Source organism: Thermobia domestica, chromosome 10, assembly GCF_964235325.1.
Source record: "Thermobia domestica chromosome 10, izTheDome1.hap1.1, whole genome shotgun sequence".
In the NCBI taxonomy this organism is placed as follows: Eukaryota; Metazoa; Arthropoda; class Insecta; order Zygentoma; family Lepismatidae; genus Thermobia; species Thermobia domestica.
The window spans coordinates 222288903-222301916 of record NC_137463.1 but is presented as its reverse complement, the minus strand read 5'-3'; the positions used below and the strand labels follow the sequence as shown (position 1 = coordinate 222301916).

General features: G+C 36.9%; 1 protein-coding gene across 1 annotated transcript in view; it reads left to right on the top strand.

Moving 5' to 3' along the window:
* The window catches only part of LOC145663009 (caspase-2-like), a 165010-nt gene that overhangs the window by 71315 nt on the left and 80681 nt on the right, over window positions 1-13014 (top strand). The window contains exon 4 of the mRNA XM_081729135.1: window positions 4341-4508. Coding sequence (XP_081585261.1) covers window positions 4341-4508 — 168 coding nt within the window. The remainder of the gene's footprint in view (window positions 1-4340; window positions 4509-13014) is intronic.

Genomic DNA, 13014 nt, shown 5'->3' with positions numbered 1-13014 from the left:
GATTAAAACAAATTTTATGTACGTTTTAAACATTTTGTTTTAAACACGTGTATTTTACAAGGCTTTTTATTAAACAGATGTTTATTTGTATTTTACTCTTATAAAAAATGTCTGCCAGGGAAAGAAAATTGTCAAAAAGTACTCCCCATTCAAAAGGCTATTTTCTTCCCCTGTGATTGTTTTCATTTCTCATGGCTACAGATCATTTTGATTATCCGAATTTATTTTCTCTGTTTTCCCTTGTTTGTAGCATTTATTACATTGTTTAAATGCTTATCAGTTAACCTGCAAGAAAGTGTCGTAGTCGAAGGTTGGACTACTTGTAGAAATGATATTTAAAAAATAAATAAAAGAAAAGTGTTTTTTGTTGTATTCATAAACCAACACATGATATTTACTGCCACATCATTGCCAAACTTAGTGAGGCTCCTGGAACGACTTCATCTATATTTGTTCGTCTATATGCATGCAAGTATCACTCTACAGGGCGCTTTTTAGATCTTTTAACATTAAAGTTTGAAGGTAGATGCTTGATATGTCTGGAATTTGTTTTGTAGATTTTGACTGCGATCCGACGTAAAATTTCAAAATGATTCATACGGATAACATTTTAAACAACAACACCTGTCTCATATGGCCTTTCTACTAATACAAAACTGTAATCAATTAAACAAACAAAATAATTTTATGCGTTTTGTACAAACTTGGGTTGCAGGAAAAATTTACTTCCAATAGCTTTTTTTAAAAAATATATTTTTAGATATGGGTCGCTCAGAGCACAATTGATCGAGGTTAATTTTCTAAAAGGTTCGTTTTAGCTTAGCAAATGTAGTATGTTCGTAGCCAAGAGTCCAAAATAAATGAAACAAAAAACACGTGAAAGAGCGTGGTATGAGCTACACTTTTATAGGACAACTGCTAGACTAGAGCGTTTCTCAAACGGGGCAGCATATGGATTAATTTCGCCCTCTCTGCTCATAAATTGAAGGTATTAACATTAATTTAGGTACGCTAGAGCGTGGGAAAGATTAACAAACCACGTTTCGAATGCCATAGTCAGATATGCATAATTAAGTCAAATAAATGCAGGGTGTGTCACAAAGAATACACCAACGGAAAACGTCATATCTTCGCAACGACGAATCCGAACTGAAACAAAGAAAACTACGTGACAAGGTGCAATCTAGAGTTTTTATGATTGCTGCTAGAGAAAGGTGTTTTTTAGAGGTCATCTGTCCCTTTACCCTGAATTTCGTATTTTGGGGGCAGAGATACAGGTTTAGAAACATTTTAATGAGAAAGGTCCAACAGAGCAAATAGGAATTCCTTATACCGAATAAATATGGATTTTGATCAGTTATAATCCATTTCCATTGGCCTATATTGCTGCTCTCTTCTTTCTTTTAGTTTTTTTTCTTTCTATTTTACCCAACGATTCGAAAGGTGGCTATACATTGAGTTTTGAGCCGGCTTAAAATTCTGGAAATTGTGACTAAGCAACTTTCCTGTTTTAATAATCTGTATTTCCTCCGTATTTATCCGGTATGATGACCTTATACTTGTTTTGTTGGAATTAGCTTATCAAAGAGTTTCTAAATCAGTCTTACTGTCCCCAAAATCTGAAATTCAGGGTGGGATGAGGTGGGTGTCCTCCTGTATAGAGGCTCTCATATGAAACTAGCCCACGCTCTTTGACGTGGTTTCAGTTCAATTTATTTCGGACTCTTGACTGCGAATATATTACATTTGACTTCTCTACCTGTATTAAGCTTTTCTTAAAGAGACGCTAGAGGATGAATTTCTTAGGAGTTGAAGAAATAGGCCGTGATACTTTTAATGGCTGTATAATTTATGCTATGTTTAATAGGTATTCAAAAAACAATTACATATTAATTCATATGTAATCTCTGGTACGTTACATAGGGGTCGTTAGAGGAGTCATAGTCTTTATTATGTAATCTCTGCTTTGTTAAATAGATATCAGAAAAAGAGGGTCAAAATGAAAGCGAGCTGCTATGTTAAATAGGATTGGAAAAAGGTGTCGTAAAAGAGAACACAAAATTATTACGTCCAGTTAAAAACGCCGTTCACATGGACTTCGTGTACGGCGATGTGCGCGCTTTCTTGTCTAATCTAGGCTATGTTAAATTGGTTAGACAAGGGTGTCATACTCTTATAAGGGTTGACTCGAGGTCAGGGCCTATTTACAAAATCATTAGGCCCTTATACTAAAACTGCAAACAGAATTTGAACATGCTGTACCGTTTAAGTGTTATTCATGGTTGAATATTTGAACTTTGGCATCTAGGATACAACTTTGTGGTGCATAGTAGTGAACGTTGCATTGATAAATGTAAAAAACGAATTTTAATATGTTATTTCCGTTTACGAATTATACATGGTTAAATATTTGACCTTAGAATTCAAAGTCAGCAAATGTGCTCTAATTTCTGCATGTAGGGATTAAAAGGTGGTCATAACCTTTCTTGTGTAAGCAACATTTACTAATGCTATATTAAATTGGGATGAAAAAATAGTCATAACCTCTCTTGTGTGAGCTCTACTATCTTAGATATTGACTGTAAAAATTTTTCACTGTTTTCTTGCTATCTTAAATCGGGGTTTAAAATAATTTCGTAAACTTGCATATTCTTTGTTGGTAACGTAATCTTTCTATGTTAAAAAGGGGTGGAAATATGTGTTCACAATCTCTTTATATTTTTTCGTTAAGTAGGGGTTAAAATAGTGTATGTAGTCTTTCAGAAAATTCTCTGGCGTTAAATAGGGGTTGAAAATTTGCTCGTACTCTAGCCTAGATTTCTACTGATAAATATTGAGTTAAAATGCTCACACTTGTACCATTTCATAATATCTCATACTATGTTAAATATGGAGCTCAAAAGTGTGTTTATTCCTTTTTACAAAATTATAAGAATACTATTTACTGCCCTTATACTGAAATTCTGCTTGTAAGAGGTTGAAAGGTGGTCATAGACTACCTTAGGTTACTGTGCAATTTCTGGTATATATAATTGGGTTTAAAAAGTAATCGTAGTCTTTCTTGTGTAAGCTCTATTATGTTACGTAGGAGTTGAAGGAAAGGGCTGGAAAAATATACATATAATCTCTGCCATATTCAAGAGGAGCTGAAAAGGGGCTATGTTCTTTTATCAGCATTAAAATGGGATCGTACTATATCTAGTTACAAGCTCTACTATGCTACATATGAGTTGGGAGAAAGTTGGTTAAAAATGTAATCTATACCATATTCAATAGGGGTGGAAAAGGGGGCTTAAAGGAGAACAAAAAGGAACAAAATCTGGTTACAACCTCTACTATGTTAAATGGGAGTTGGAAAATATGTAATGTATTCTATATTTAATAGAAGTCGAAAAGAGGCCGAAAATAGAACAAAAAGTAACTAATTCTGGTTACAAGCTCTACTATGTGGAGGATTGAAAAATATGTAAACTATGCTATATCCAATAGGTACCAAAATGGGTGTACTCTTTCATAAGCTTTACCAATTCTACTTGGTATTAATTTTACCGTACCATACTTCGAGCACCGCATATCGTAAAGCCCTGGAAAATCGACATGATATCGTCCAGATACAGTACTAATAATGCAATTTATTACAAAGTGCTTTCAAGTGAAGGACTTACTACTTATGTGTCACTCTCAATATTATGGACATGACTTTTAGGAGCACGTGTGCCACTTTTATGATTCGGACGTCACACCTAGGGTGGCGTGTCAGCCTTAGGAAAACACAAAAAACAATCCAAAGAATCAGCTAGTTTACAGTGTATTCCTTATATATTCAAAAAGAAATAAACAATCTTTCTCGGAAGAATAAAATCTACCCATTACGGATATTATTGACAATGAGACTAAAAAATTACAATTATTTTTTTTTTTAAAGAACGACTAAGAATTTACACTCAAGGGTTTCATGTTGTTTATCTCAATGCCATCTATTGATATACAAATATCTCATCTTTAAGGAATAAAGTTTGTGTTACGGAAAATGCTGAGCGTCATTTCAATAATCATAGTGTGAAGTGTTCTATTGTTAGTGTCATAACAAAAACCTTCATGAGAATGTTTTTCAGTGTTAGTTTAATATTAATTGATCGTAGACCACCATTTTAAGGATAAAAACAGTTTCATCTTTGTATATTTTCTCGAAAACTATGCATGCAGATTTACTCTTACTGACATAATTCCGTTGTTTGGATGAATTCTATTAATTGGCGTTTCTTTCATCTTTCAATATTATTTACCAATAAAACGCTAATAATTTCTGCAACTAATATTTTATTTGTATTCATTTTCAGCAATATGAGGTAAATTCAAATCCGAGAGGATATGCATTAATAATAAATAACTTCAAATTCAAGGAGATGGAAAGTAGAGATTTCGGAGAAAAAGATAGTTTAAACTTTGGATCTCGTCTCGAAGAATTTGGTTACGAAGTTGAAATATGTTATAATTTAACAGCTCAGGTAAGTAAAAGAGTCGTCTCGAAATACTTCTTATTTTTCGTAATTTTGATATAGTCAATAATTTAATTAACAAAAGTTCTTTAATTTCCAGTGTTGTCTTTTAGCAACATAGAAGGGTAAGTTAAAACTCGTCGGGTGAATTTATTCCTGAACATGAGAATGTGTATTCCTGAATATGATAATATATATATTCCTCCATTTGGAGCAGGAAAGATCAGCATCACTAAGATAACTACGAGATAGATAAGCGGATGTTCCAATACAGTATGATGCAAAGAAAATGAAAGTAATAATTTGCATCTAGTAGGGTCAGAGAAAGCGTGGAAAGCGAAACAGTAGGGAATGAGGGGAACGACAAAAGCGAAAGACATGGGAATGAATGCAACTTTAACGCTTAAGAATAAAAAGTCTTGATATTTCACCCTGTCCCTCTCTCTCTCTCTCTCTCGAGTCGTTTCCTCCCACTTTCTTCATTCCACCATTTCATTTATTACTCATCATCACCGTCTCCTTTAGCCTAATCGGCATAATCGTGGGACGTAAAACTCAAAGATTTCATTTTATTTCTCTCTCTCTCTCTCTCTCTCTCTCTGTCTCGGGTTCTTCTTTTATGGGATAAATCTATTTCACGTACGTTATTTACAATGCTTAATTCCTTCAAGCGAATATAGACGGATATCGAACAAAGCACTTCAAGAAAGAGAGTCTCACACGCTATCCAGTTAGCTACACAGATCATAATACGCGTGTTGTTAAATTAGCTCTTAAATTTGCAACTTGAAGTGGATTATCCCTGTTCCATTTCAAGTTTGAATCTTATAACTGCCTTTAGGCGTCGATGGTTCATTCTCTCCCAGTGTCTTAAAACGCTTTTGATCTGTAGATCAATATCAAGCAAGAGTTAATCCATTATCATGAGAACTTGCAGTTGCAGCAACATATATTTTAAATTGATCCAGAATTAACAGAATTAACAGAATAGATGTACGAAACGAATCCTAGGTCTTGATGGAGGTGGGGGCACCAGAAATCAATGCGAAAATGATATGTTGTAGCGTTTCTGCGTAACACACATGCAGTATAAATCAAACTTCCAAACGCAGTTTGCAATTTCTCACTTGGATATGTTGGTACGGTGTCGGATTGCTGAATAAAACAACCTGTGTTGAAACATCGGCTGCTATGACATATTTTTTTCTTTCAAAATATATTTTTATATGTTCATATTTGTAATTAATAATTCCTTGTTTGCATTATTGGTATATTATATTAAATTAGTGAGCATAGATTAGTGGACGTTAGGTATCGTAATGTACTTTTACGCTTTTATTTCTTTCTTTCCACAGTGTGGATTCGTCCCCCATCGAGACGTGTTTGTGAAGGAATTGTTGTATGTGTAATACCTAGATATCTTTAAAATTTAGGTACTGGCTTCGTAACCATCTTGTTCGAATGTCGCCTGTCCTCACTGTAAATACAACGCGAACAAACCAAAATTTATAAGTTTGAATTGGTAGTCTAATGGTTAGCGCGTCGGCAGCTATAAAAAAGTGCCCAGGTTCAAGTTACTGCCCGGGTAACTGCTTCTCCTTTTTCTTTTAGAAAATATTTCTATATGTTCATATTTGTTACAAGTTCTTTCTTCCATTTTTCGCACACTTTACTAGCAAAAGAATGTACGGATTGATTGTGGCTGTTTTAAGGCAAAAATTTTGTAAGTGCAAATTTGGGTATTGGTTAGAGAAACAGTAAACAAAATAAAATCCCCGGACAAAAAATTAGTCATCCCCTTGGTACTTACGTTAATACCGTTTATCGTCACCCCTGGCCTGGATAACCGCCTGGACGCGGTCGGGAAGGGAGTCCACAAGGGTATTCAAGGCCATCACATCCAGTTGAAATTACAACGGAGGATAAGAGCATGCAATTGCACCAAACGTCGGGGATGCTGATGTCGACGTTTCACTCGCTGTTCCAACTGGCCCTACAGATGCTTGATTGGGTTGAGGTCCGGTGATTGTGCCGGCCATTCGAGGTGTGGCAGGGTACCTAAGTGTTCCTCAAACCAGTCACATATGTGTCCAGCTCTGTGAACCCTGCTGTTGTCGTCTTCAAAAATAGGGGTGACTATAGCAAAGTCATCCCGAAGAAAGTGACTGAAGGGCAACACCTGCTCGACCAAGATGTTGAGGTAAACGTGCTTATTCATGTTTGTGGACACCTCAATGAGTGGGCCAACCTCATAGTACGAAAAACACTCCCATAACATGACAGACCCACTCCCGGCCTGCACCTGACCTTCCATACACTGCAAATGAAATGCTTCATGTGGACGTCGGTGGACACGACGCCGGGCGTCATTCGAATACATGCAAAATCATGATTCGTCAGACCATATGACACGGTGCAAGACTGCTACTGTCCACGTTTGATGATTATTGGCCCACTACAGACGAGCAACTTTATGTGCATGTGTGAGCAGTTGCCTTTTCCGAGGTACCCGATCACATATGTTCATTGCATGCAGTTCCCGTCGCAATGTTCTCTCGCTGACAGATTGGACTGGGCCTGCATTCACGGACAGCAGTAATTCCTGGCAGGTTTGGAAGCGATTTCGATTCACAAGCCTGGAAAGTCGTCTTCGGGCCCGATCTTTGAGAATCTTTTTCCGACCACAGTTCTGGCGTCATGTTTCATGGCCACGTGTGTTACACCAATACTTGTAGACACGTTGAACAGTCCGCAGCAAAACACCAACAAATCGGGCAACTACCATCACAGTGTGCCCATGGGCACGGCCAAATACGATTGTCCCTTTTTGCCACTTCGTCAAGTCCGCGCTCTTCCCATCTTGCCGCAGACACACCGCTTCGATCGGTTCTGTGTCACTCCACAGTAATGCCTTCTGATCGCCTCGAGGCAGAGTATGTATGTTTGGCCATGTGATTCGACTAATACGCCATATGTACTTGTTTGCCAACGCAGCCTTGCTCTCGCGCAGGGTGACTAATTTTTTGTCCGGGGTGCTTATGTCAAGATTGAACCTCCAATACAAACTTCACAATCTGAAAAAAATTGCCGATGTGTTTGTTCTTTTAATTATAGTAAGACATGTTTAAATGTCTTAAGTGTAGAACAAACTAATATGAATTTACATAATTAAAAATAACATATTTCAATACTATATATTCATGTCACCGCATGTTCGTTTTGTAATTTAGGTTTTCATGCGTAAATGAAGATTTTACAATGAAATGGAAGATGTGAATATAGTTCTCGCCTCCATAGTAAAATATAAAAGATAAAGGAGTAAGAAACAACAGCAATGGATATGAATGGCATTGTCTTGATAATTCAGTTATATTTCTTCGTAATCGTAAAATTATTTGTTCGATTCCGTTTAGTAGACCTTTTACTAAGTCATGCTATTTTCTTCAATGCGTAACTAATTATAAAATAATTACATTTTAATAAAGAAGTTATGCGTACATTTTTATATAATCACTTCAGGACACAAGTAATTATTACGTTCTAAATATAACATCTGAAAAGGGAGCATTCTGATTTGGTAAATGCAATTGCTGAAAATTATTGTTAGCTCTAGATTCAGCACCAAAAGAAACAGAGCAAAAGACTGTGTTTAGTTGCAGACCATATAGAATATGCGAGATAAATAAGGGCAAAGCGCGAAGATAGAACTTAGAAAAGGTGTACAAATGTCATGTTAATGTTGAAACGAGTAGAGGGATTGAGTTCAAATGTTGGATATGAGGACTAGGTCCTGAAACTGTGTTCTTGTGGTTCTGTTTTAGAAAGAAAAGACTTCGACATCGTGTTATTTTTAACAACCACACACAAATGGCCAACCTTTATATTTGTAAAATAATATTACGTTGAGACACGGAAAGTGAACCATTTTACTATACATTAGTAATTCTAGTAAGGAAGAACATTAACTAACTAACTCTATGGCCTATGGAACCCGGAGGTTCAATGCCGCGTTCACAAAAGCTCTCCACTGACTTCTATCCTTAGCTAACTGCATCCAGTTTCTACTTTGTATTCCTATCTCTGCGAGATCCATCTTAATATTATCCTCCCATCTGCGCCTAGGTCTTCCTAATGGTCGTTTTCCTATGGGTCTTCCAGTCAAGACTTTGAAAGCGTTTCTACTTTCTTCCATTCTAGCTACATGGCCTGCCCACCTAAGCCTCCTAGACTTGACGACCCTAACAATGTTGGGTAAACCGTATAAACTATGTAGTTCCTCGTTATGAAGTTTCCGCCATTCCCCATTCTCGTTCCTCTTGGGTCCGAATATTCTTCTCAGGATCTTGTTCTCAAATACTTTCAGTCTATGTTCTTCCCTCAGAGTAAGTGACCATGTTTCGCAACCATACAGAACAACAGGCATGATTATCGTTTTATATATTTTAAGCTTCAAATTCTTCGACAGAATTCGCGACGACAAGAGATTTTGAATCGAATAGTAACACGAATTCCCTGCTTTTAGTCGGCATTTAATTTCTTCGTGAATATGATTTTCGTCTGTTAATATTGATCCTAAATATTTGAAAGTATCCACTTTATCAAAAGTATTATTTAATATTTTAACGCCTCCACAATTTGCAGTATTACGGTCCCGACGCACTTCCATGTATTTAGTTTTCTCTGCATTTACTTCTAAACCCATGTCCCTGCAAGCATTTAATAAGATCTCTGCATTTATTTCTACTGTTCTCCTATCCTCCCCTATTAAATTTACATCATCAGCATATGCCATAACCTGGTGAATGCCGTTCAACTCTAGGCCCTGGTTGCTATCTTTGATTTTCCTTATAGCGTATTCCAGCACAAAGTTAAATAATAATGGCGACAGCGCATCTCCTTGTTTCAGGCCATTTTCGACGTGAAAGCTCGTGGACAAAAATTTTCCTACCCGGACTTTACTTTGGGATTCACTTAAGCATAACTTAATTAATCCAATTAGCTTTCTCGGTATTCCAAGTTCTGTAAGAACGTTGTACAATGTTTCTCTCCTAACCGAATCGTAAGCCTTTCTAAAATCAATAAATAGTTGATGTACCGGCGTATTGTATTCCCACTTTTTTTCGAGTATTTGGCGAATGGTAAATATTTGGTCAATAGTTGATCGATTTCGTCTAAATCCGCACTGATAATCTCCAATAATTTCATCTGCGTATGGGGTCAGTCTTGCTAATAGAATATTTGAAAGGATTTTATAGGATGTTGACAGAAGAGAAATGCCTCGATAATTATTACAGTCAGTTTTGTCGCCTTTCTTGTGAATTGGAACAATGATTGATTCTTTCCATTCTTGTGGCAATTTTTCCTTGTTCCAGATAAGGAGAATGAGTTTGTGTATCTTGTTCCACAATTTTTCGCCTCCAGCTAAAATTAACTCAGCCGGAATTTCATCCACACCCGGAGATTTGTGTTTCTTTAATTTCTTTATAGCGGCTTCTACTTCTATTCGATTGGGTTCTGGAATATACGGTTCTGCGGTGTGTATCTCCTTTTCTCCACGCGCATTAGTTTTTGGCTGCGTGTTCAGCAAATCGTCAAAGAAATCTTTCCATCTATTTAAGAGGCTATCCGTATCGGTGAGAACTGTTCCGTCAGCTTTCTTTAATATATAAGCACGAGGTTGATAGCCTTTCTTAAATTCTTTAATCCCCTTATACATGTCCCGAATATTTTTATTTTTACTATTATCTTCAAGTTCCTTAATTTTAGCTTTCAAAAAATCGCGTTTCTTTGTTCTAAAAGTTTTGGAAGTTTCCCGCCTGATATCTGCGAAATTTTGTGTAGTTGTTTCATTCGGATTTTGTAGCCACCGTAATTTTGCCTGTTTTCTCTTCTCTGCTAGTTTAATGCATTCTTGGTCGAACCATGGTTTGTTTCTACGTATTTCCGCGTGTCCCAATTTTTCTACTGCTGAACTTTTAATGCTATCTCTAATTTCAATCCAAGTATCCTCAACACTAGTGCACTCCGAGTCTTCTAAAACCGAGAATCTATTCGAAACTTCAATCTGGTATTCCTTTCTTACATGGCTCGCTTCTAATTTCTTTAAATTAAATCTCTCCGTTTTCGGACATTGAATATTACCTTTATTGAACGATAACCTCTCCCGTATTATCGCTACTACCAGGTAGTGATCAGTGTCACAATCAGCCCCTCTAAACGACCGGACGTCAATTATGCTAGATTGCCTTCTTCTATCTACTAAAACGTGATCAATTTGATTATGTGTTCTTCCGTCTGGTGATGTCCAAGTGTATTTATGAACGTCGCGATGTGGGAATTTTGTACTCTTCACGATTAGGTTTTTGGATGTTGCAAAGTTCACGAGTCTAACACCGTTGTCATTACTTTCCTTATGCAAACTTTCGTTCCCTATGAACGGTTTGAAAATATCCTCTCGTCCTACCTTCGCATTGAAATCCCCTAATAGAATCTTCATATGGTATCGCGGGAGTTGGTCAAATATCCGTTCCACTTCTTCGTAAAAACTATCTTTTATATCGTCACCCTTATCTTCAGTTGGAGCATGTACATTTAAAACAATAATATCACACCACTGTCCCTTGAGAGTAATAAAAGAAAGTCTGTCAGTAACAAATTCAACCCGTTTAATTGCTGGTAATATTCGTTTGTGAACGAAAAACCCTGTTCCTAACTGGTGATTTTTATTTCCTTCCCCGTAAAAGAACGTAAAATTTCCGGAATTCTCAGACCCATTTCCTTCCCATCTAACTTCCTGAACTCCTACTAGGTCCATCCTGTATTTCTGTAACTCACTCGTAACAGATTTTAACGCGCCTGCCCTATAAAGACTTCTAATATTCCATGTTCCAAATCTCATGTCCATTTTCTTTTGCCGAGGTCGTGCCAAGTTATCAGTCCTTGTCCGAGGCTTTTGTGAATGTTTCTGAACAAGTACCTTTTTTTACAGGATGAGGGTGTTAGCCTTACCCAAACCCCCAAGCTGGAGGACCACTCCTAATCGTCTGTCCGCGACTGCTTATTCAGTATATTCGCAGCTAACCTCTATATCTAGAGGCCTTCTCCTCGATCCGCAACCTGAGGACGCGCCATGCCGTGGTGACAGGAACCCACGTTACACGGAAGGAAGAACATTATCTTGAGTTAATAATCATGAAACAAACTTTCTGCTGGCATAGTGAATGTTATTGATTTCAGTCTGTGTTTTCGTAACAGAACAAACGTGTGTATGCATTTTCTTGGTTTGATTGCAGGATGCATAAATGTGTGATATCAGTATAACAATTCAATTCTTTAAAAGAGCTTTTCTTATGTATTAATTTCAATTTATGAAAGTTATTATTATTATTATTATTATTATTATTATTATTATTATTATTATTATTATTATTATTATTATTATTATTATTATTATTATTATTATTATTATTAAATGCCTTGAGTTGTTTTAAGATTTCTTCCGCGAATGGCTAAACAATTCATTCCGTACAATAGGAGTGTCCTATAACTAACAAATCACTTACCAGTTACTAGCTGTTGCTTGTTGCTTCTTATCACAGTTCAGAGCATTGTAGACCATGGACTGACGTTCAACAGTAATTACCTAATAAGAGTTGGAAAACGATAGTGCAATTGCAGCTGGTAGGCGAATTATTCTCCCGGCCTCTACACCTAGGCATGGATTCGCCAATATCGAGCTACAGGTCAGACTGGTAATTTACAAGCAATTGGTGGTCTTAATGTGTCATCCTAGACGGAAGATGCGAGATCAGTAAACGAAGCTCGGTTAGACCAACTAAACACGTCTAGGCAGCCAAAACAAGTGTCTTACTTTCCTAATAGTGCGCAGACCGCTTCGAAGGCTTCGCCATGTGTCTGCTCTGAAGGGAAATCCCTCAGTTGAACACAAAATTCACTGTCTTCTCGCAACTGTCTTCTCAGATGAATCACACCATCGAAGGAAGAATCCTGTTTTCTGTATGATCCGAGAAGCACCAGATATGACCCTGGAATAGGTTGCTGCTTGCAAACGGAATGGACATATGTCTGTTCCATGTTGAGATTCGATTTGCACTCACTGTGCACACCAGCTTCACAGAATTGAAGGACATCAAAAGACTGTTTAGTACTTAGCCATTTCCAGTATTATCTTCGTGCTATCTATACGAGTAAGGTAGTCTCATGATTTAATCCAAGTTTAGCAAGACCAGTTCTCAATACATACTTCTCGTGTGGTTCAGCATTGGTACGTACGGCAGGTTGAGATTGATTTTATTGTGTTACCGAGTCGTTGAGCAGACCTCAATGTTACAGAAAATATAAGCAGAGGTGGTAGGGGAAGGAGATATGTTTATCAACCATCTAATAGTTTTCATGACGAAAAGAATGGAATTTGCAATAAATTCAGTAGAATATCGGACACATATTTGTGCCCTCACCTTAACTTAAAAAGCATCCGATCTTAGGACACATTAAT